The 24,858-nt window shown below is 35.2% G+C and overlaps 2 protein-coding genes across 3 annotated transcripts; both read left to right on the top strand.

Annotated features, from left to right (window-relative positions):
• Positions 1-824: 824 nt before the first annotated feature.
• LOC136804027 (uncharacterized) lies at positions 825-18,187 on the top strand. Its single transcript, XM_067060769.1, has 8 exons — positions 825-996; positions 13,601-13,787; positions 14,056-14,124; positions 14,466-14,612; positions 14,942-15,261; positions 15,725-16,240; positions 16,392-16,729; positions 17,349-18,187. The coding sequence occupies exons 5-8, from the start codon at positions 15,107-15,109 to the stop codon at positions 17,543-17,545; spliced, it is 1,206 nt and encodes a 401-aa protein (XP_066916870.1). The 5' UTR covers positions 825-996; positions 13,601-13,787; positions 14,056-14,124; positions 14,466-14,612; positions 14,942-15,106; the 3' UTR covers positions 17,546-18,187.
• A 2,548-nt stretch (positions 18,188-20,735) lies between these two features.
• Positions 20,736-23,129, top strand: LOC136803982 (uncharacterized protein MCAP_0864-like). Of its 2 annotated transcripts, none has more exons than XM_067060716.1 (3): positions 20,736-20,833; positions 21,177-21,203; positions 21,906-23,129. In XM_067060716.1, the coding sequence occupies exons 1-3, from the start codon at positions 20,750-20,752 to the stop codon at positions 23,121-23,123; spliced, it is 1,329 nt and encodes a 442-aa protein (XP_066916817.1). In that variant the 5' UTR covers positions 20,736-20,749; the 3' UTR covers positions 23,124-23,129. The 2 variants fall into 2 exon arrangements, with proteins under 2 accessions (XP_066916817.1, XP_066916816.1); XM_067060715.1 differs by having other exon boundaries at positions 21,177-21,242.
• Positions 23,130-24,858: the final 1,729 nt, after the last annotated feature.

Here is a 24,858-nt window from a genome sequence, read left to right as displayed (position 1 = left end):
ACTTTCAATACCCAAATCCACACATATTCTTTTTTCTCAAGAATTTTTTTGAGCAGGAAAAAATTATAATTGCAATATTGACACTTTTCTTTTGTTTGGAGTTAGTGCACAAAGGTTTCTAGACGACTAAAATTGTTCCATTCATTTCATTTCTGCTATGTATAAATTAGTCGTCTAGCTTGCTAGACTAGGGCGCGCTGAGTCTAGTGCTAGGCGGTTAAGCTAGGAGGGCGTTTTTCTCTTTTAGCTCGCCCGAAAACCGAAAAAAGAAAGGCGCGAAAAAAATTGATAACCAGCAAAAGAAAGAAAACTTTTTGGTTGGCAAACGATATCATCCACCAGGATGCATCCTTTTTATTTTCCCCCTATTTTCTACTTTCCTATCTTCTATCCTGATTTTCTGACTTTCATTAGTGTTTCTAACTATTTTCTAAGTATTTTTCTGAATTTGCCTGTACCGGTGAAATTGGTCTCCGACCCCGGCTCGAACCACCAAATGCAAGCAACCTTGGTTTACAAACCCAACGCCTAACCGCTTGCGCCAACGAGACATGGCAGAATGCTGTCATTCGCAAATACTTATAGCGTGTAATTTACAGACCTTTATTAAGAAAGCTCCCAGCCCTACCGGTGCCCCTACAAGGATCCCTACGGGATCCTTAGTTAGGTCACAGGGTACAGATGCCCCTAAGAAGGCCTTCGGCCTTATATTGTGACTCTCGAGCTCCAACCCTAACCCTAACTGATAATAACCAAACCCCCGTCTAGGTCCGCAGATTGAAAAATTTCACTTGCATCCTGGTGGATGATATCGTCTGCCAACCAAAGAAAACATGGCTGCACGTGCTGCTGTTAGGAAAGACTCAACAAATTCCAAGTTTGAAGAACTTTGTCACCTATGGCTTTTTGAAACAGTTGCATATAGATTTTGTAGAAGTTTTTTAGATGTTGAAAATTGCTTTGAATGCTTGTTACATTATGGTAGTATCTGGAAGCGTAAGATATTTTTCTCTTCACTGTTTTTATATGTTTTACCGTGAAGTCAGGTAACTTGCATCAGTACTTACTTTTGGATACTTTTGGATGTGTTTGAGCGTACCGCTCTGGCAAGAATCTTTTGATCCACACCACAATCTTCATTCAATCCATAATTCCTGAAGGAAGAAATGGATCAGCAGAGAGATTTCATGTCTAAAATTGAGTTTGAGTCAACTCTCCTGCACCCTGTATAACCACGGATTTGGGGTTCATCGGGAATTTTTTGCAAGTGTTTGTCAAGTGCATTTTTGAATTTGTCAACAGTTAAATTTTTCAAGTTTCTAATGCTCTTTGGCATTGCATTGAAAAGTTTTGCTCCTTGTATAGTCAGGGTACTGTCGCGTAATTTTGAATTGTTTGGACCGGCGTATTTGCTAAAACACATTCGTCCTAATCTTGGATGGTCTTTAGATTTGAAGCAATCATTGATATTTGGCACAAGATTTTCCAATATTTTCCAGGTGTATATGATCCTGTAGCGTTCTCTCCTTCTTTGAAGTGAGTATATTCTAAGCTTCTTTAGACTTTCCCAATAATTTTGGTGTGTTCCTTTTATTTGTTTCAAGAATGATTTCTGGATCTCTTCAAGTCTTTGAATAAGACTAATAGTACTGGGGCTCCATAACGCTGAGCAATATTCCAGTATAGGGATCACAAGTGATTTATAGAGAGTGATCATGGTATGTGTAGAGCGGGAAGTGAAGGTACGTAATATCCAAGAAATGATGTTTTTGGCTTTTTCAATTATTGATTCAATTTGATGTTTAAATAGACAATCATTGGACATAAGAACTCCCAGGTCTTTAACATATTCCTTTTCTTCAATTTTATCTCCTGATGGTGAGGTATAGTGAGATTCATTTTTGATTTCTGTATTTGAGCCATAACGTAGCAATTCAAATTTTGCATCATTCAATTTCATATTGTTTGCGATTGTCCATTGATATAAAATCTGAAGGTCTTGTTGCAATATTTTTACATCTTCAGCATTCTTTATTGACTTGGTTGTGCGAGTGTCATCTGCAAAGGACTTGACGATAGATTGGATAACATTCTCATCTATGTCTCCAATGAGTATCAGGAAAATCAGGGGTCCAAGTACACTTCCTTGTGGTACACCTGAGATAACTTCTTGGATGTTTGATTTCACACCATTAACCACTACAGTTTGTTGCCTGTCTCTCAAAAAGGACTCTATCCAATTATAGATTTTACCAGTTATTCCTAGCCTTTTGAATTTCGACAGAACAATTGAATGATCCACTTTATCAAAAGCTTTAGAAAAGTCTAAGTAAACAACATCTACATTGGTCTCTTTGTCAAGTAAGTTTAATATAAGATCATGTTGTTCAAGGAGCTGACTCAGACAAGATCTTCCACTTCTAAAGCCATGCTGATTTGGGTTGAAAAAGTTATTTTCGTCCATGTGTTTGACAATGTGTTTTCTGATGACTTTCTCAAAGATCTTTATAACGTGTGATGTTAAGGCGACTGGTCGGTAGTTTGCAGCCAGTGATTTGTTTCCTCCTTTGTAGATTGGGGTTATAGTTGATATTTTCAATTTGTTTGGAACAATTCCTTTTTCCAGACTGTTTTTCCATAGATGGCACAATGGGATGGCTAATTCTTCTTTACATTGTTTCAGGACTATTGCTGGGAAACCATCTGGACCAGCAGCTGAGGATGGTGATAATTCGTCAATGGCTTTCATTATGTCATTTTCAGTGACTACCATTTCTGATATTTCAGTGGTTTGTGTGTTGAAAGCTTGATCGTCAGGTGACATGGGTTCACTGAAGACTTTAGCATATTGATTTGAAAGGATGTCAGCCATTTCTTTATTCTTCATTGTAAGGTTCCCGTTTTTGTCTATTAGTGGTCCAATTTTAGTTCTCACTTTTGATTTCTTCTTGGCGTATGCAAAGAAATATTTAGAATTCTTTTTGATTGATTCAATAGCTTTATTTTCCGCAAACTTTTTTGAATCTTGGAAGGATTTTTGCAATTTTTTTTCGATTTGCAGCAGCTCCTCTTTGATTTTTTTCTTTCGGGTTTGAGAATTTGTGAGTATAAGTTTTTTTGTGATTTTTCTCCGTCTTTTGGTTAAGGATCTACGATACCTTTCAACTTTTGATCTCCTTTTGCCTTCTATTGGTGTTCTGGTTGGTACATTATCTTTACAGATTTTGAAACACAGGGCATTTATGGTTTCCAATAATTCGTTTGGGTCGTCACTAAGTGTTTCCTTCCACCTGATATGACGCATGGTCTCTTTTATATTTTCCCAGTCTATTTCATCAGCAAAGAAGTTCAGGGTGCTAAAACCTGTACGAGGTTCTGGCTGCTCATCTTCATCTGATACAGTGTTAACATTAAGACAGGTTGATACCAGGACAATTTTGTGGTGTGAGGTACTTTGAAGGACAGGAACTGTTGAGCAGTTATGGATAATGTTTTCATTGTTTGTGAAAACAAGATCAAGTATGTTTCCATCTTTATGTGTGGGAGTTTTCACGTATTGAGAGATGAAATAATCATTGCAGAATTGATTCAATGAGTTTAGGATGATTCTTTCATCCAAAGGACAACCAGGTTTAGGTGAGCCATCTGGCCAGGTAGCTTTAGGTAGGTTGAAATCACCACCAAAAATGATGTTTGGGGTGGCTCCTAGCTCTGATATTGCTGTTTTTACTCCATTGAGTGGGGTGATAAAATCATTGGATGTCGATGGATTTCCATTGCTTTTATCGTCTGGTTGGCGGTAAGCTACCAACAAAGCCATGTTTTCAGCTTTCGAGTAAATACAAAGGAGTTGTACAGTTTTAGAGGAGTAAGAATAGAGTTCTTCAAATGTTGCACCAATGTCTTCTCTTACGTAAAAGCACACTCCACCTGTGTATCTCCCTCTGTTTCTTTTCTTTCTTGAAGAATCACATCGGAATAGGGTAAAATTTTCAATCTTAAGTTCTGCTTCCATATGGCCCTTATGAAGCCATGTTTCAGACAGTCCAAGAAACAGTAAATTTTTATTGCATATATTATTTTTTATAAAAGGGACTTTGCTCTGAACAGTTTGGGGGCAAAGTCCTTGAACATTAAAGAATGCAAAATTGTTTATTGACACTGGATTGGATTGAATTGGTTTTGATGTGGTAGATTTTGTAGATGTCTTGGTATTGATATGGGTTGAATTGGATATTGTGTTGGAAATGAGGTTGGTAGAGGTGATTGGTACGTCTGTTGAATGTGTTGTATTTGATTCTGCATTGAGTCCATCTTCTGATTCAAGGTCTCCAGAATTTCTTCCCTCAACAGACGAACTACCTCTAAAAAAGAGGCAGGTTCAGCAAGTTTTTTTGGCATTTCGTCATTATTCATTAGAAGTTCATGGCCATGTGTCATATTATTCTTTATGCCTTGTGGTAGTCTTTTGGTTCCTTTAACATGGGCAAATCGGCAGTTTTCAGAGAAGCATTCACCTTTTTTGATTGAATCAAAACACATTTTTGGGTGAAAGTCTTTACATTTCTTTCCCATGGTGCATCCTCTTTTGTTGTTTGTACCATGTAAGGTAAATTTTCTGCACATCCTCGGATGTAAGAATTTGCAGTCTTTTCCTTTTAAGCCATGCTTACAGTTTCCAGTTTTAAAAAAGCGACAGATCGTTTTTCTCTTTCCTTTGTCATCAGTTTGATCAGAAAGATTATTAATTGCCAAATGATCATCTTCTTTCTCTACTTGATGTGTTAGTGTCAGATCGTTATTATTTTGATTTGGTGTTGTGTCTTTTTGTCTTGTATCATCTTCTTGTATTGTCGGTGTTGTTTTGACATGCTTTCGTTTCCTCTTGTTATCCCCTTCATTATCGTTGGGAATTGTTTTTGGTTGGCAAGCATGACAAACATAAAACAATCCAGGAAGGCTTAATGGGTTATAAAGACTCTTAAAAGTGTCAGCATCTATTGTGTCGGAAATATCAGTATTGTAATATGGAGAGATTGCTGCAAGGCTTAGCCAACATTGTTTGTGTACACCTTGTCCACATACTGAACATTCAAGTATTGGATCCTCTTCTAAACTGATTCTGTATCTTTTATCGCAGATCGAGCAGTCATCTGGTAGTAGATTTTGAATTTTGCACACAATAAGATGAGATAAAGGTCTCTTGTTTTTATCGTTGAAATTTGGCACTTTCAGAAAATTTGCAGTTGCTTTCAGGGTATCATGACGTTCTTTAAAAATATCGTTCTCAATGTCTTGTACACTTTTGCCATACTTATATTTTCGCAAACAGAATTTAACTGGATCAGATGAGGTATTTAAACATAGTTCAGCAATTAAGTTTTCAATTTCTAATTCTTTTGTGTTTTCTGGCGGGGGTTGATCCTCCTCCTGAGGAGGATCGCTCAAATCCATGGTTCTGAGTGCAGGAGAGTATAAAGCAAAAGTTTATTAAGAAAAGTACTTCCCTTATATGTTATGGAGCAATTTGAGAGAGATTCATGATTATAACAAGTCAATATGATGTGGTGTATTGTTGGGATTGTACAGAAAAGTAAAGCCACTTAGCTGAAGGCTGCACTGGGATGAGTGCAGCCGGGTATTGAAGCGTCAAAGTTGATTCTGTAGTTGTACATCCACGACTTCGGATTATGTGATTGATTTGAATGGATCATCCAGCCCACAACACAAGTTCAGTTTTGTTAATATTTTTGTTTGTATTTGTATTAGTTTCCCTTATTCACTAATTCTTATTCACTAATTCTTAATGGAGTGAATTTTTTTATCTGTCATGCTGTTATGCTTTCTTTTAGTTGGATACAGATATCTTATTCACTAATTCTTAATGGAGTGAATTTTTTTATCTGTCAAAGGAGGCTAATATGCATAGCCCTCAAATGAATGAAAAATACAAAGTTAAATCAAAACAAAAATGGTAGAGTAGAGCTGCGAGCGGAGCTGCGTCTGCCCAGTCAGTTTGGAAAGAAGAGAATAATTACGCCAGAGATTTCTTGGCGTAGCCTTTGGCTTTGTGTAAGCCCACCTATGAAATACAAAGTCTGCGCCGGAGATATCCGGCGTACATGCCTTACTTTCCAGATTGGGCGTCTGCGTAGTTCATTTGTTTTGAAATTTTGCTGCTTTGATCCAGAGCCGATCAATCGAACAATCGAACAATCGAACTAATCGAACTCCATCGAACGATTAAAGTTCGATTAAAAAAATTAATCGAACCTAATCGAACACTCACAATTTTTGAAGCAATAGCAGTTCGATTAGTTCGATGATATTAAATCCTCATATCTTCCCTCGCTTGCAAAAAACTTTGTCCTGGCACGCGATTGCCATTTTGAAAGTTCCCGGACTTAACAGCTTGATGTTTATTGTACCCGGATATTTGTCTATCCGGAATAAAGTCCGTAGCCCCTCTGTTGCGATTTCGTGCGCGGCCGAGTGGCGGAATACTACGCCCCAACAAACCGCCTCTGGCGCTAAAAGGAAAGGATACAGGAAAAGTGTGTAATCCGTTATCGGAAGTAATTTCCCGATTTACATTCCGAATTTGGCTTTGAAAAGAAGCTAATATACGGTGGCGGCGCAGCACAAACTTGTCGAACAAAATTGGTTTATCATCGAACTGATCGAACCGAAACCCATTGATCGAACTTAATCGAACACTCACAATCTTTTAAAAAATCTTAGAGTTCGATTAATTTTTTTAATCTAACTTTAATCGTTCGATGGAGTTCGATTAGTTCGATTGTTCGATTGGTTCGACAAGTTCGATTGATCGGGTCTGGTTTGATTCAAGTGCGTTTGGTTTGGGAACGCGAAATGCTACCGATGCGATGTCTAAACTTCTCAATACAATATCCAGACGATCTCAATCAAACGGAATCGACAATCGAACCAGTCGAACCAAATCGAACGCAATCGAATATTACCGCAATTTTCAGATTCGATTGATATTGGATTGCGTTCGATTGATGTTCGATTGCGTTCGATTGATGTTCGATTGCGTTCGATTGATGTTCGATTGCGTTCGATTGATGTTCGATTGCGTTCGATTGCGTTCGATCGTCGATTCATTGACCCCTGGATTGTTCATCGCATAATTTCTACGGGAAATCGAAAGTAATTTCATTCGGCTTGTGATGTTTGAGAGCTTGGATGTTGGGAAGCTGCAAGAATAAAGCCAGATGATCTCAATCGAACGGAATCGACGATCGAACCAGTCGAACAACAATCGAACCAATCAAATATTACCCAGAATTTTGACGTTTGATTGAGATTCAATTGAGTTCGTCGATTCCGTTCGATTGAGATCGTCTGGATATATCTCCAGCAGTCACGGAAATTCTTGCATTTGCACAGGGTTCGACATGCGGCAAATGCAACAGGTAGAAAACTAAAGTGACAAAAAATCCCCGTGCAAATACACTCGATCACTGCGACCTGTTGTATTTACACAGAGTGGAAAAATGTTACAATTGATTATAAAAAAATGCACAGATCAAAATTTTAACCCATAGACAAAAAAATTCTAAAAAGTCTAAAGAATCTTCTAAAGAGAAAATGAAAATGCCATTCGTCTTCGTTTTATATGCAATTTTCATTTTAAAGTTGAGTTTTGTTAATTTTCGCGCATTTTGCCTTACACGTTCTAGCTCATTTGCACAGGGTCGGAAAAATCGTCGAAACTGTTGCAAATTCACACCCCGGACAAATGCAAGGATTTCCGTGACTGTCCAGAACTAATAGATTTTTTGAAATTCTGTAAAAAGGTCTGAGTTCCTGAATAGTTTTACTATGCTCTGTGAAAAAACCATAACCATCAGTGAAATACTCGTTCATCTATTTAAGATTAAAGACAAAAATTTGCGAAGAAAAATAAACCTTGAGCACAAAAAATGCTTTTTTAAACACTTTTTTCCACCGAAAAACAAATAACTTTTATAGACTTACCTTCCCCAAATATTGAAGAAGCCTCTACTAATTAAAGTAAATGAGATAAGATAAGATAAAACCTTAAAATCAACCAGAATTTACAACCTTTTGTCTAAAGCAAAAGACGTGCTTTTCTCGTCGCCATCTTGTTTTAGAATGAGAATTATTTTTCGGTTCCAGTTCCCACGGTCTTTTTTTCATCCAATCAGATCGCGCAATTTCACTTTCGCTTTCTCTAGTCCAATAAGACTGCGGGATTCGAGTCATGTGACATCTCTATTGAAAAACCCGTGCAGAATAAAATAGAAATACAGGGGGTCACACTACTGGCTACAGGAGCTGAAAGCAAACAATTAAGGCCAATATGTTTGGTTTTTCTGAAGGACAAAAGGTATAGGAAGCTTTACTGAAGGAGGGATAAGGCTGGGACTATCTATTTAAAAGAAATGGACAAAAAAAGGCACTTTTTTGGGTGATAATTAAGATTTTACTTATAAAATTTAATTCTCTTACCCCTGTTCCGGGCCCCCCTGATATGAGCAAGGGAAACATGTTGGCCACCCCTACTGAAAATTTCAGATCAAAACAAACAAGGAATTAATTCCTGTAAATCGAGGAAAATTGGAAAAAGCTGGTTTTTGACTGTTTCTGATCCTAAAGTGCTATTTTTTGGTAAAAGCTATGCAATTTATGTTTGGATTTCTAAAAAGCTTACCCATTCATTGTCAATATATTTTTTATTTGAAAGTAATTGCTTCATGGAATAAAAAGATATAGTCAAATCTTGTAGGGTCATTTTTCAAAAAGATTTTGCCAAAATTGATTTTCGCATTTCGCCATTTTACCCTACGCAAACGCACGTGGATTGGTCAGTCATTTAAGGGCTATGCATGCATGTTAGCCTCACACTGATGCAAGTTACCCCATCTCACGGTAGTATATGTTGCTAGTGTTGCTAGCTATAGACCTTTTTTCAAAGAGGCCACCCTATTGAATAATTAATGTAGTCCAGCAGAAAAACAATGATGAAACCATGCATAATTATTACAATATGCATGATAAAGTAATTATGCATAGCTCTATCATTGTTTTTATGGCTGGACTACATAATTATTCAACAGGACGTCCTCTTTGAAAAAAGATCTATTTCCAGGTGATGTCAATCGAACTGTTTGATTACCATACCAATCCAAACTCAATCAAACTTAACCGAACCAAATCAAATAGTTATTGAACCAAGAATTTCTGGTGAAGTGTAATTACTTCGATTGATCAATCAATGTGTTCCATTTTACGGTCTTTGTTCACACATCATCCTCGGAGCGCATGAACAACTCTTTTCTGCCAATTAAATCCAATGATTGTTGGGGATCTTTTAGGCTAAGCTGTTGCGCTAGCAATAACTGGAACCATTTGAGCTACAAAAACACTGATCAAACTGCGATAAGTAATCAAACTTTAATCGAACTGCGATAAGTAATTGAACTGAAGATTTTCCGGTAAAGTTCAATCACTGTTCAGTCAGGTTCGGTAATCGAACACCTACCGTCAACTGCTCTAACTTGGGATGATTTGTCAAAACATGGGGCTGTTGATATCTGGCCTGTATTTTCACTTCTGTTAAATCTCTTTGACAACAAATTTGTTTTGATAACTCCACCAAGTTTATCAATCATACTTTCTGTCATAACATGTCACAATAACATTCACTGATAGCGCGCCCTTTTTAACTTTTTTGTTTTCATTCAAAATGACCTGACACCGATTGGAGAGTTAGAGAACGCCTCCGCCTAACCGCCTATTGCCAGATTGGATTAATATATAACAAGTTTGTAACTTGCCGTGCAAGTGATGTCAAATGACTTTGGACGTTCTGTGAAATGGTGGCCGAATTGCCATTCCATTTTTTGTCAGATAGACCCTAGTTAGAGCAGTTGACAGTCGATTTCGTTTAATGAAATTCAATGGTTCAATTACAAAAATCGGTTCTAAGGGTTCGGTTAACATCGCCTGGCTATTTATAAATCTTGCTTCATCGCAGAGGTTTTTGTACGGAATTTTTTTATCAAACAGACAACCATACAGAAGTACTGTGAAGTCGGGTAACTTGCATCAGTGGAGGGAAACTTGCATAGCCATTAGACCAGCGGCCAAGGTAGTGAATTGTGTCACTTCGTAGGGCACCCCTTAGATCAGGGCAAATTTTTGATATGATGCTCCTAATAGGGTGTAGAATTGACAAAAAAAATTTGCCCTTCGAATCTCCTGCAGTTTTCGAGTGAATCGATTTTTAGTTAATCGATAGAACTTATCAAGGGTCCCCCTTTACTAACGGTTTTTTCGAAGTCTGAAAATCAAATACCTGATGCTACCAACTGATTCTGCGTGAAAAGTAGATAAAGAAAATGGGGTTATTTTTTAAGTTTCGACCACCTGGTGCCGAGAAATGACATTTTAAGGCGAAAAATCGACGTTTTGGGCGTTTTCCGATGACATCAGCATTTTCCTAGGAGCATTTTCAGAAAAAATCATTTCATCTGACATCATCGGAAAACGCCCAAAACGTCGATTTTTCGCCTTAAAAATGCCATTTCTCGGCATTCTCATTCTAATAAATTGATTTTAATATGCATAACACTATTAATTTGATCTTTAACGTCCAGAAAGCATGCTAAATAAACAAACTTTTTGAAGGGTGTTATATAGGAACGATGTAACAGTTTGAATGAGTCATGACTAAAGGTTTTTAAGAAGAAAGATTGATCTGTTATCTATTTGGTTCTTATGAAAAAAAAATGCGACCGGGTGACAGCGAAAAAAAATTTCACTCGGCCGGTGGACCGGAAAAGAAAAATTTTTTAGGGTCGGCCCCACTGATGCAAGTTACCCAATTTCACGGTATATGACAACCTCTTCCCCCAAGGCCAAGGGGATTTTGTTCACTTTTCAGATTTTCAAAGGGGATCATTGAGGGTTTGATCACAGTCAAAAATAAAGGGGGGTTTTGTGACATTTCTACCTTCTGTCATATCTGATACCATATCTGGTGGAATTTTGAGGTTACCATATCAAAACTTTGAAGAACTCAAGTATAGAAATTTCTCGTTGTTTTAGAAGAAACACGAATTTAAGAGGTTACTTCAATCCTGAGTAATACTTAGAAATATGATGTGGTTAAAGTGAGGTTACCCAAATGAGGTTACCTCATTCTAAATCTAAAGCTTATAAATCAATACCTACTGAAGCAAAATTGCTCAAAATTTAAATATGCCTCAAGTAGGCCTCATTCTAAGCAAAAACTAATTTGGATTTCTTATAAGCTGTATTTTGGGGCTAAATTGAGGTTACCAATTCACAATTTTCATAAACCCCTTTATCATCTAATTGGCTTCAAAAAAGTGGATATTTTGTTGGCAATTGGTTTGATAAAGGTAATAGAAGCTAAATTCATCATGAAAATTATGACTGATAAACAAAAAGGTTGTATATTTAAGGTTACTCTTGTAGAAAAGCACTATTTTCACTGTAATCCTGTGTTAAGCTAAAGCTAATAAGGCTATTAATCAAAGATCAATATCATTTGTTTTGCATGACTATAACATCAAATCATAAACTAAATCACATCTCAAGATGGATTATTAGAAGTAGAAGAAATCAGAATCTTTAACATTCAAATTTTGATGGGTTTTTGAGGTTACTACAATCCACCGAAAAGTAACCTAAAAAATCACACCAAATCTTCAATATTTCTCGCACTTTTTTTGACCAAGTGTTGCCATGTCAGTATAGAGTATGCTCTCAAGTTTTTAGAGGTTAAAATAGTTTTTACTAAAAGATGTGGTGTTTCAAAGGTTACCCTATAAAAATTATGGTAACCTCAAAAATACCCCATAAAATCTTCCGAAAAATTTATGACAGTACCATGCTAAGACATCGACCCTGGGTGTAAAATTTCAAAGCCTAAAAATCATTATTTATGATTTTATTCTAAATTTACCAAAAAGAGCAATTTTTTGACTTTCCAAAAATGTCACACAATTTTTGACTGTGTTCGTTTCCAGAGTTTCCATGGGGCTCTCTCTTATATTCTCAAACCAGGCAATATGTTGTCAATAAAACTTTACCTGTCACTTACCTACCTATTGTACCTATTTGTTGTGGCTTCTGCTTAAACAGCTCATCCAACTCTTAAGTCCGATGCTTTGACATTTCCTTGAGGCTACTGGAGTCAATGCAATTTCTCTCCAATATCTGACTTTTATGGCAGAAAATACCTCCTTTTCTTTCGTCAAAGTGAAAATTCGGCCTTCAATGACGTTCCAGGTGTAAATTATTTGGTAACACTGTCTCCATCCTCCGAGGATTTTGCAAGAATATTGCTTTAGCAATTTTAAAGCCATTAAGTTTGGGAGCCACCAGAAATAAGCCATGGAGCAAAGAAGATTGAGTATGCATCGCCCTTTAAAAGTGTGCAAAATTGAAAATTGTTCAGAAAATGGATACCTTTTAAATGCAGATGAAGAAGGAAAATTATGTACAGCTTAACAATTTTCAATTTTGCTCCCCCCCCCACCTTTTTTAAACCGCAGCTTATTTCTGGCCGCCCCCAAACTTGATGGCTTTGATAGTTGTCTGTGAGGAATTACACAATTTGGATCCATAGCACTGCTCTAAACCATAGAGGTATAAAGAAAAACAGGAGTTGAATGTGTCGGTAATTGGTCGTTAAAGTCTTTTGATTTCTTTTATAAAATGTATCAAAAGAAATTCTAAGCTCGCCCGATGAAATAAGACTTTTTAGTAGAAACTGGTAGAACTCAAGTTTGCTATGAACATTCTAATAATCAGTATTGAAGATTCTCGCCTTTTAATATACGAAAATTAGATAAAAATTCGTCCACGAAGCAAGTTTATGTTCCATTTCGCTATCCGTTCAATTTTGTTTTGAAAAGATATTTTCTCAAGCCAGAAAATGAAAAGTTCTTTATAAGCACACACGATTTCAGACTCAATCTGTAGACATAAAGTCGCTGGAGAATTTTGGAGGAAAGTATCAAGCAATAGAGTTCACCTTAAGGAAAACATTGATCGAAAAATCTTATCATTTGATGAAGGATTGCCAAGTTTACAGGCCTTTTTTAGTCCAAATATTTTCTTACACTGATGTCAGAAACAATGAATCTCGTCTCATCTAATTTCTAACGCTTAAATGAGCCAATAGGATTTCACCTATGGATAAAAGAGCTCATTAAAAATGCACGATATATGAGATTATGAGCATGCATACATCGTAACTTTTTTAATCGTAGGGCGAGCTTGGTTACAATAGCATACTTCTCCTGTCTTTCTTTATACCTCCATGATTTTACCAAAATACAGGAAGTTAAGAGAGAGATAAGAGAACAAATGGAGAGGAGAAAGTTTGTTGATATTTTTCAAGTTAACGATAAACCACTTATCAAACTTTTACTCGTACAATATGGGATAAATTTTTTTCGTTCAGACTTTTCTATATTTTCCAAGCCTATGACAAAAAGTCTATCCAATCAAAAGATATATCNTTATAGAGTCCAAAAAGCCTCAAAATGTTTTTAGCTTATTCGTAACATTTTAGCCATCGAAGCCTTAAATAGATCATACTCTTAATTTAGCTATTATTTGGCTCTTTACTCAGCCATTACATTCATTCAATTATGTTTTAGTTCTTTGTCTATTTAAGACTTTATTTTCTACTTTAGGTTGATAAATTGAATTTTCAAAACAAAGACAAGAGAAATTTACAATTATTTCTAAATACAAAGGTAAGTCATTTCTTGGTTCCACTTGTGGTTATTTTAGGCTAAATTTCTCTCCTTATTTCAAACTTTTCTATTGTAAACGAATATTATAGTTTCTTGCAAGTTTGAGATGGAGAAGGTCTACTAAGTGAATAAATTTCATGAGCACAAAAGCTTTGTTTCTACTCTGCTTTTGAAATTTCTTGTCACTAGTGTTACCTGAAAAAAATTTGCATAAATTTGCATGGATCGAAAAATAAGTTTTTATTTGTTTTTACTTTTTATTTTTTAGGTTCTGCTATGTTATTATGAGCAGGGAAACATCAAGAAAGCTCGTCAATTTCTTCACAATAATGATATTGTAAGCTTTGTAAAGTATTTCGAGATTGTTTAAGTCATAGTTTTTGGAAGGCCCACATGTGTAAAAGGTCTCTTTGCTTTCTTATATCCGAGTGACTCGATGCCGATTTAGCATAAATTGATTAGTTTTTGAAGGAAAATTGCTTCCAAAAGTAAATTTAAAAAATAACTATGTCGTAGATCTAGTTAGATGAACCAATTTATAAACGTTCATTGATAAATCACATAAATTTAACGACCACTTATCAAACTTTTACAACGTGAGAAATATATCACTAGCAGGGTAACTTATTTCTGACACTCCCGCTATATTTAATAATTATTTTTTAATTTTCTCATCAGCTTCATGTGCAAGAGATTTCAAACCTACTTCAACAAACTGATTCAACATACCCTGACGTGTTGGATGTCAAGAACTTACAAGCATTCATCCATCCTGTCATTGAGGAGTTACTACAAAAAGTTGGAAAACCTAAACTGTATAGCCTGGTTAGTATTGTTATTGCTATAGCAATTACCTTAAATTTGGTCTGGAATCTTTTTACAAATCTAGAATCTTAAATTTTTCATCTAATTTCTTTCATTTTCCTAGGGCTTTTTGGAAAATACTGATTTTAAAAATTTTGTGACTTTAATTTCGCAAAAATGACCGAAATTCGCGAAAGTCGCGAAAATCAATCAATTCATTTAATCCACTTGAGGTAATTGACTAATGGTTTAAAGAAATTTGGAAGGCAACTTGTGTCATTTGGTCAAAGTTATCAAACTATATTTTGCATGACTTTATAAGGATTTGAAAAATCTATCACTTTTCACAGGTGTCAGCATTGTTAAGTGAAAATGAGAAGACATTGAAAACACAAGAAACACAAACGGAAGAGCATAGACCGAAAGATTTACCTTTATCGAAATCAAAGTCAGCATTGGATCTTGTCAAACAACACAAAGAAGCAAATCACACCAAAAGTAGCTCGTCTTTTGTCATGTCACCGACAGGAAAAATACTCATGTCTCCATCTATAGCAAGCTGCGCGAAAATATCAATCTCCGATCCTGCATTAACACCATGTAAAAAGAACTTATGGTCCAAAGATCAACCGGATGATATCAAAGACAACAAACGACCAAAATCTCCAAGGTTTGTTCAACAAAGAGACTTTTCCTTCAATATGTAGGTCCTTTAAAGATCTCAAACTACAAACTGCTGCAAAATGTCGGTTATGTTTGAATCTTCGGCTCGTTTATTGATATTCTATAGGGTAACTAACCTTTAAACTAGAGAATTGTCGAAATATTAAAAATCTTTTACGCTATTATAAATTGAGAAATGTGAGTGGAATGCTTGCGTCAAAATTTGATCTTTGAATGTTCATTCCCTGACTGGTTTGGTGTCAAAAAATAGAATACTAATTTTACTAAAAAGCCTAAAAATATGTTCTCAAAATTTCTTACCCATATCAATTCCAATTGAGCAACACCAAGCCAAAGCTAGTTCAAATACGTGTGGATAGAGTTTAAAGTAAATATCTTTTTTTCCTAGTGTCGCAGTTATCATTTTCTTTAACATTTATTTATAGTATTTTCATCACTCTCTTATTTAGACGTAGTCCAAGGAAAACCAGATCTTCCGATATCGAAAAAACAGTCAATTCTAAGTTAAAGTTATCTTTACGATCACAAAAGAAGAACAAACCTGAAACAACATCCGAGACTAACAGATTATCAACCAAGAAGGCTCATAAACCTCAACTCGAATTCACGTCTAATAATAAAAAACAGAAAACGCAAAAATCTCTCGAAGCTGATATCGATTTTGAAACTGAGAATATTTTACCAGCAGATGATGAAGAATCGCCAGACCTGTTTGCTAAATTGCAAACATCCACGCAGAATGAAGAATCAAACGAGCTTCACTCATCCAATAACTCGGATCTACTCGGTGACAAACGGCTCACCATCTCCATATCACCCATCCCTTCATCTTACACTTATGTGACAACTCTTTCACAAGAACAAGAAGAGGCCATTGCAGCAGCTACCAAAACAACCAACACCAATAAGCTGCTCTTCAGAACAGCGAAAGCTAAAGATAAAGAAAAAGATGAAAACTCTTCCAGGTAACACAAATTACTCCAGTACTTTTTATTGGGTATAAAATCATTCCCACACATCCTAATCCACAAATTTTTGAAGGATTTAGCTGGAAGTTTTAACATTTTATACATTTATTGTTTAACTGTTATTCCTCTTATATCTCTACTATTGCAGTAGTCAAGAATCTATTGGCTCCAAAAGAAAACCATCTGTAGCCATACCACCCTTACGCCATCGACCAGTTGACCAAAAGAATCCTTCCACAAAATCAAGCGAAGCTGAAGAAAGTCCTTACTTCAACAGCAGTCGAAAGCGTCCGCTTGATGTGACGCCAGAAGAGAAATCGTCAAAAAAGAAGAGCATTCCACCGCCAGGGGCAGGGCGTCGTCGGATGGATGTTACCAGTAATGATGGTGATGAAGACTCAGGGGAATCTATTACCTGGGAATCACCTGAGAATGATTCGGAAACACAACGTACCAAAGCTGCCCGACAAACGTGCAAAAGAAATAGTAAGTCTTCTATCCATAAAGTCTTCAATTTGATAATTACCCATTGCATACTGTACTGGCTATTTTTTCCGTTACTTCTTTCAATCTTTTTCTCTTTCGCCCATTTACCTTATACATAAGCCTATATTTTTCCTTCTTTAGTACTTAAAGCAATAATGCTACTGTGACAGCCAGAAAATCTCATTAAAAAGTGGGCTAAAATCAATACCAAGAGCGGAGTGAGTGTAACTGATTTGTTTATTGAAGTTAAGCTGTTTAGCTCATAGAATGTGTACAGTTAGTATAAATCTTAAAATATTTTTTAACCTACTCAAATACTTTTATATTTGAATTTAAAGGTTTTATTTTTACATAAGTGTTCCCGTTTTATGTCAGGCACATATCAGGACAGCGTCTCTCTATTGTTATGTGCTGAATAAACAAAAAATTGTTTTTCTTTTTCGGACCAATCTTGCTCCACATCCTTGCCTATTCGATATCAAAAAGCTTATAAATCAAAATTAACGAGTAAGCAAACGATATCACACTTATCTGTCACACCTTTTTAAAAAACAAATTTTTTAAGAGGCATTGGATTTCTTATAATTTTACATTAATTCAACTTTTTTTCATTTCTTAGATACTTCCATCAATACTAAACGCAGAGGCAGAGTCTGTTTCACAAAAAAGGAAGAAGAAAACCTCTTGGAGGGTGTCAAGAAATATGGTTTTGGTTGCTGGGCGAAAATTTTGAACAATTATCATTTCAATCCATGTCGGACGAGTGTTTCATTGAAGGACAAGTACCGGACATTACAGAACCAGGGGAAAGTGTAGTGTATTATTAATTTGTCCCCTTGTTTAATGTAGTTTTTTGACCTCCGATCGATGCGATGCTTGAAAAGTTAAAGTTATCAAAATAGTGACGTTTACTATTATGACTTGAAGAGTGAGGCCAATTTAGCTGAGATGGCTTTTGTGTCATAAAAGCTGGACATTGATATGGAATTTCAACAGGATGAAATAACTAAAAACGGTCATAAAATGCATTTCCATGGTCCTATTTCATATTGTATACGATTTCAATACTTTTGTTATTGGAATGATTTTTATTTTTCATTCCTTTTTATTTTGATTTATTATTCTTTGTTGTAAATATTGTACATAATTGACCTCGTATAACCTTTGTGTGACTTATACATTATAAATTTGACTCCAATGTCTGTCAAAGCTAGACTAATTCGCCTTTAATGTGTGCATGATCTCTTTGTATGATAATCATTACCTACCTTAACTTCCATGTAGTTTTGTATTTGTGTGTACCATTGTAGGGAAAGTATCATTATTTTGTTCCATACTCTACAGTATGAAGTATTTATGTTGTGGTTGTATAAAACAGTATAAAAAAAGTATAAAATTTCCAAACTGTATAAATTTCATCAAAAGAAGGTTACTTTCAACAAGGTATAGTTTCTCGAAGGGATCAAGACTCTTCTTCTTAGGAAATTCAAACGTTCAACACCCACACCTTCCACCAAAATCCGAGAATCACCCTAAATGTGTGGGGGGGGGGTTTAGAAACTATGCAAGGATTTAAAGACATCTATTAACATCCTCCGTTTCAGTAAAAAGTATGTCGAAAAGCGAAGAAGATTTCCTATGAAGTGATCGGGACGTCAAATTAGCTTATTAGTAGAACGATATTAGGTAAATTCATGGAAAGATAAAGCTCTACATGTTAATAATACAGTCAAAATACAGTGAAAAAATGATATTCTATTTATTTTCAGAGAAAATATAGAAAATATTAATAAAAATGAATTCGAAAATACCAACTGGATTTCAAAATGAAATTGCTGGTGTTGTTGATAAGAAGTTGTTTGAATGTCCAATCTGTCTCTGTATCATTCGAAAAGCTACAGAATTGCCATGTGAACATCTAATGTGTTCAGAGTGTTTATTGTACTACGAAAATAAGGAAATTGAAAAAGTCAAAAGGTTTGTTTTTTTAATTCGGTAAAGGTTACACTTTTTTTTTAGAACAAACTATATAAGAACAAAAGGCCTCGATGGCCAAAATATTAAGAACCAGCTAAGAATATTTTAAGTTTTTTGCGGACTCAAAAACATCTGATTTCCTATAAAAATGGGCAAAAATACTCACAGAATGGTGAAAATGAGAATATTTTTAGGCTTAAAATATAAAAATTTAAGAATATCCAAAGGCTTCAAAACTTTTGGATGTTCTTATAAAAAAACGTGTATCGATACTAGTCTTATTTTTTTTCTTCAAAATCTTTTCATTTTCGAAGCCTGGACGCCAAAACTTTCTTTATTGATCTTACATTAGGGCATAGGAGTGATGCAAGTTGAGCTAGTCTAGTTAGTAAGTTCGGCAGTGAAATTAAAATGAATTCTAAATTTTACTCTTCTTTGATATCTTAGCAGAGGATTGGATGAAAAAGATGCAGAATTTCGATGTTCGATATGTCAAAATCGTTACCAACGCAATAAGGTATTCAAGTCAATTCGTTTTAAGTGTGCACTTATGTTTGTTTTGCTTGTCATTTTCCAAACAATGTTTCAAATCTAACAAATCATATACTGTTGAAAAGATAACTCAGAGTACTATAATTTTTGCAAAAAAATTATTCTTAAAAAAGTTAAGAAAATGAAGATGAAAAATGAAAAGAAACTCCTTTTTGGACCTACCACGGAGGTCCTTTAAATTAACTGATGTTCGTTCGTTCGTTCGTCTGTTACCAGCTTCTCTCGGGAGTGGCTCATAGTTTTTTCTGATTTTTGCACAGTGATAAAAAATTGACGGAGCCCGATTTTCGAAAAAACAATGTTTGGACAAATTTGGGCCAAAAAGTGTAAAATTCATTAGTTTTTTCTATTTTTTTGCATAAAGATAGAGGGCAAGGTTCTCTAAAAAGTGGCTCAAGCAGTTTTCTTTGGAAATTTTTTTTTGGCCGTAAAAATCGGATTTTCTTATTTGGGGAAATTCCCTTTTGCTATATTTAGGGAAAATGAGCATTTCTCGAAGTTAGCTTGGTATTTTTTTCTTATTTTTTTGTTGGACTTTGGGGAAAATCACCTTTTATCGTCAATAGGGAAATCACGTTAAAATATTTATTCACCCCAGTATCTACGACTATAAGTCGTCGATATTAACTTGTCGTCAATAATAATCTGCTCGCTACACTCTCTTGCTATTTGTCCTATTTTTATCTGATTCTCATCATCATGTAGGTCCATTCAGCATGTTGCTTGTTTGGTACATAAATAAAAACAAGCGACTCAGTTTTTCGTCTCCAACGAGCTGCTTTCTAGAGGTTCTAACCTTTGTTTGATGCAAAAGCTTTAAAGGAAAAATAACTAATCTCGGATACCTAATAAACAGAGGAGTTTGGAATACAATAAGTGGGGTAGCTGAAAAAATTCTCAAGCGGGGGGGGGGGGGGGGGGGGGGGGGGGGGGTTAGAATAATAATGTCCTGGGTGGAAAATTTTTGAAAGTTGGCTAATACAGCAGAATTAGGGCGAATTAGGGAATTTTTAAAAACATTTTTCCAAAAATTAATTAGCCGGGGGTGGGGCTTATTAGGTACGTCACGAATAGAAAATTTGCATGGAATTTTAAACCGAAAATGTTATTTTAAAAATTTCACGTGGATTGATTTTCGTGAGTCAGCAATCTCACTCGATTTTGCGAAAATTAATCCGATCAAAGTATAACAAAGTCTAGCAAGCTAGACGGCTAAATCAGACATAGTAGAAATAAAGCAAAAAGTAATGGTGGGAACAATTTTATACAAACTAAATCCCGTAACAACAATCGTATTATCATATAACGCCTATACTACTGTGTTACATGTATTATAAACGACTCCAGTCAAAGCATGATATTTTTATAATGAAAACAGGTGTAATTATCTTCAAAGCGGATGATATCCTCTCCGCTAATCTATCTATTACAATTGTCTGCTTTTCTTCATTTGATAGCTTTTCAATTTTTCAGAAAGTAGCAGTGAAGTTCATGGACCGGCTGATTCAAAACGATACACAATTTAAATGTTTGCAAACGGAATGCAAATGGATTGGCTCATTAAATGACTACAAGGTATTTGTAAAGTTATCTTAAAGGTTTTGCTTTTACAAAAGTGTTCCCGTTTCATATCAGACACATATTTCATATCAGGACAGGGTCTGCCTATTGTTAAAGTATGCTGATATAAGCAAAAAATGTTTTCTTTTCCTCTTTCTGACCAATCTTGCTTCACATCCGTGTCAACCCAATGCGAAAAAGCTTGTAAAATAAAAGTGATGAGTAAGCAAACGATATCACTCTTATTTAAAAACAAAACTTTTAATGCCCAGCTCATTAAATAAAGTTGATTTAAATATCGCAGAAAAAAGGGATTAAAATTTGAAATTATTTAACTTTCGATCAATTTCTCTTTCAGGTGCATAAGCGAAAATGTTTCGAGGAGGTAGAATGCCAATATTCTTCTTTCGGTTGCCGGCAAAAAGTATTAAGTGATGTTATTTATTTTTCTATTACTCCTCTCACTGGTTTACCAACTGGTTATTTTTTTCCGTCGCAAAAAAAAATAGAATCATGTTTGAAAATTAGTAAGTAAGTCTGCAACCGCAGTCTGAGGCGACCCGAAGGTTCCTCTTTAGATAACTATCTACCCGAGGGTAGGGGGAGGACATCACTCTTTCTCCCTGGATTTCTCCACTTACCCTTGATCCTTCTCTTAATTGCTGATCATTAAGCAGAGAGGCATCAAGTACCATTTTGGGAATCTTCGGTATGACCCGGCTGGGGGTTGAACCCACAACCCCCCCCCCCCCACAACCTTGGGAACCGAAGTCGGATGCTCTACCACTGCACTACGATCGCTTGAAAATTAAAATTACAACAAAGTAGAACACTGAGTACATGTTTTTATATAAGTATAGGGAAAATTTTGTGAGCTTTATTATGCTTAATGAATTTTTTGAGTTTCAAAAATTCCTATGTACTGTACTGGTGCAATTTGCAATTTTTAGCAATTTTAGAGATTTTAAAAAATGCTTTGAAATTCAGTATATGCTTTAGGCAACCTTCAAGTGTTATGCTTATTAAAAGATGTGTAGAAAAAAACTATTTTTGAGGCGAAAACTTGTATTCTGTTAATTTTCACTAGCTGAACAAAGGAAAGGTCAAGAATCATAACGAAGAGAATCAAGACCATCACGAGATATTACTTTTAAAGACCGTACAAAATTTAGTGGAAGAACGCAGAGAAAACCGACAACTCATCCAAAACTTGGAACAACATGCCGTTAAAACCGACCAAGAACTAAGTATGCTTAAAACCGAAAATAAAGATTTAGAATCAAAGGTTGTAAATCACTCAGCTCATCTAAAACTTGAACAAATCTTAAATACTATAGAATCTTATCAAGAACTTCAAAAAATGGTCATGAATGACAGCACAGAGCTGAAAACAAAGGTTGAAAAACAATCAGACTTACTCACAAAAATGGAACAAAAATTGTGTGATTCAGATGATAAGCACCAACAAATATTGAAAAACCGAATAACACAATTAGAAAGAGAAAATTCAAACCTAAGACAGAATATTGATCGCCAAAAAGCTCGCATAAATCAGTTGGAAAGCCAAATGAACAATTATGTGAATAAATCTGAATTTGAAGAAAGTACAGAAGAATGGAAAAATAAGCTGGTGGAAGTCGAGAAAGATATCATCAACTTGAAAATTTTTGCTGAACAAGCTAGTCAACTCCATACTGGTATATGTAATTGGAACACGATGGAATATTGCAGTGGTATAATTTATCAGAAAAGATATGAGAAGATACAATCAGTGAAAAGCTGGAGTGAATTTGTTGAAAAAGTTTCGGCCAGTGATTATAATAGTTGTGTATACCTTCAAAATATGGAAAGAGCTATTGCAGATTATAGCAACTACACAATTTATCCTGAGACCTATGCAAGTCGACTGGAAGTTCTGGCAAACTCGTTAGAAAAAGGTACACATAGAGAAGATTTTCTGAAGATAAATACTTGTTATGATTTCAATGAGATATCTGTTGTTTTCCTATCTGACGAAGAAGATACTAACTTCATGAAGAAATTATCATCAGAGGGAGATGATTGGTACAGACAATCTCCCATTATGGCAACTCGATATGTTGATGAACGTTTTGAAATTGCAGTTGAGTTAGGATTTGATCGGGAACATATCTTTCTACTGCATGACTATGAAGAAAGTGAGAGCGTCAAAATCCCAGTTAATGGAGAAGCTATTTCGCTTTATGGACCCAGTTACCAGATCCTAAATTCTACATGTATAATCTTTGATTTACAAGGAAGAGAAAAACGCATCGGATCATCTTAAAGATTGAAAATGATTGATTGGAATCTAACGAGTTCTAAAATTTTTAAGCTGTTTTGATTGGCTTTCAAAGCGAGAGCCTTGGAAGTGGAAATGTTATGAGAAGACTTTCTCAAGTCAATGCCTTTGAGTCTTAAGGGCTTTGGACATACCCAATTTTTCGATTTTAAATGAAGAAGAAAGCGAAGAATTTTTCGAAGAAGAGTATTTCACTTTTCAAAGCCCTAATCTCGGTAAAAATCAAACATTTTGGAATTTTTTTTGGTTCAGGTGATGTATCTATTTAGTATCTAAAAATATAATTTCGGAAAATTTTTGTGGAAGTATCTTTCCTTTAAAATCACCAAAAAACCTCATTTTTGGCAATTTTCTCCACTAAATTTCCATACGAAAATAGCTATAACTTGGGATGTAGCCAAATAGAAAATTTTTCCGAAAAAATCTAAATAAAGAAATTATTTGTCATTAACTTAAAAAAAGTTTGAAACAATAAAATGATTTCCCCAAGGAGATTAGGCTTTTTTGTGAAAAGTATATGAATAGCGTCGTTATGACGTTTCATTAAGGTCCACGCCACACCTATTCCTTAATTACTCATAATGTAATTACTTAAATTCATTTTTTCAAAAGCAGCTTGTTCTCAAACATGTCAAAGAAGCGAAAACATAAGGTGATTTTTCACTATGACCAGAGCCCTTAAGGAAAATAATATGTGTCTTTGTATGAAGGAAGTGAAAGTTTTAAAAAGCATTGAATCGAAAGATGTTCCATCGATAACGTAACGAATTACTTTAATCGGATTAAATTTCGCGAGATTAAATTTCGCGAGCGAAAAAAATCGCGAAATTTTCTGAATTTAATTTCGCGAGTCAGGGTTTTGAAAAATTTCGCGTGAATTTAATTTCGCGAATAAGCCTGGAAACAGCTGAAAAATAGCTATTTTGTGCCAAAAATCGGACTTTGGACTGGTTTCTTCGCCGAAAATTTTTATGGTGGATTTAATTTCGCGAGTCAGGAATCTTACGTGTTTTTGCGAAATCGCGAAATTTAATCTCGCGAAATAAGTTAATCCGATTAAGTTACAAAATCGAGGAAGAATGTTTGTACGTTACAGTGTGTCTAGAAAAAATCGGAACAGATTTCATATTAAATTAAGTCTTTAAAACTTATCTTACAGGAGTTTAGAATAATGAAAATACGATTAAGTTTCTCGGTTTTATATCCCACAAGGTGATTAGATTGCGTTTTTGAGTAATTTGAAATCATGGAAATCGTAAAGATTTAATAATGAGAACTTTTTTGTAAATAGCTTACTCTTGTCTCCCGAATAGACGCCCCCCCCCGCTAATTGCTAAGAGAAAAAAAATCCATCCCCCCCGCTCTATTAAGACCCCCCCCCGCTCTTATTAAGACCCCCCCCGCTAATTAAATTTGAATAATTCAATATTTTATTTTAGTGTAGATAGACCTTAAACTTGTTAAAAATTTCCTTTTTGTTAGTATTGGTTCTTATTTTACGTGTTCATTATTGTTAAAGTATCTTTTTTGTTGTTGAAAATGATATCAGTTAAAAAAAATTCTGTCTTCAAATTACGCCCCCTCCTCTTATTCCATCCCCCCGCTTATTAGAATTTAGAAAATTTTCCTACCCCCCTGCTTATTCGGACCCCCCTCCCCCCCCGTTTATTCGGGAGACAAGACTATATTCCGTTTTTATTTTTCGGACACACTGTAGAAT

The sequence above is a fragment of the Clytia hemisphaerica genome, unplaced genomic scaffold (genome assembly GCF_902728285.1).
Source record: "Clytia hemisphaerica strain Z4C2 unplaced genomic scaffold, Clytia hemisphaerica genome assembly, whole genome shotgun sequence".
Lineage (NCBI taxonomy): Eukaryota > Metazoa > Cnidaria > Hydrozoa > Leptothecata > Clytiidae > Clytia > Clytia hemisphaerica.
The sequence above is the reverse complement of the archived record's forward strand: the minus strand, read 5'-3'. Positions and strand labels throughout refer to the sequence as shown.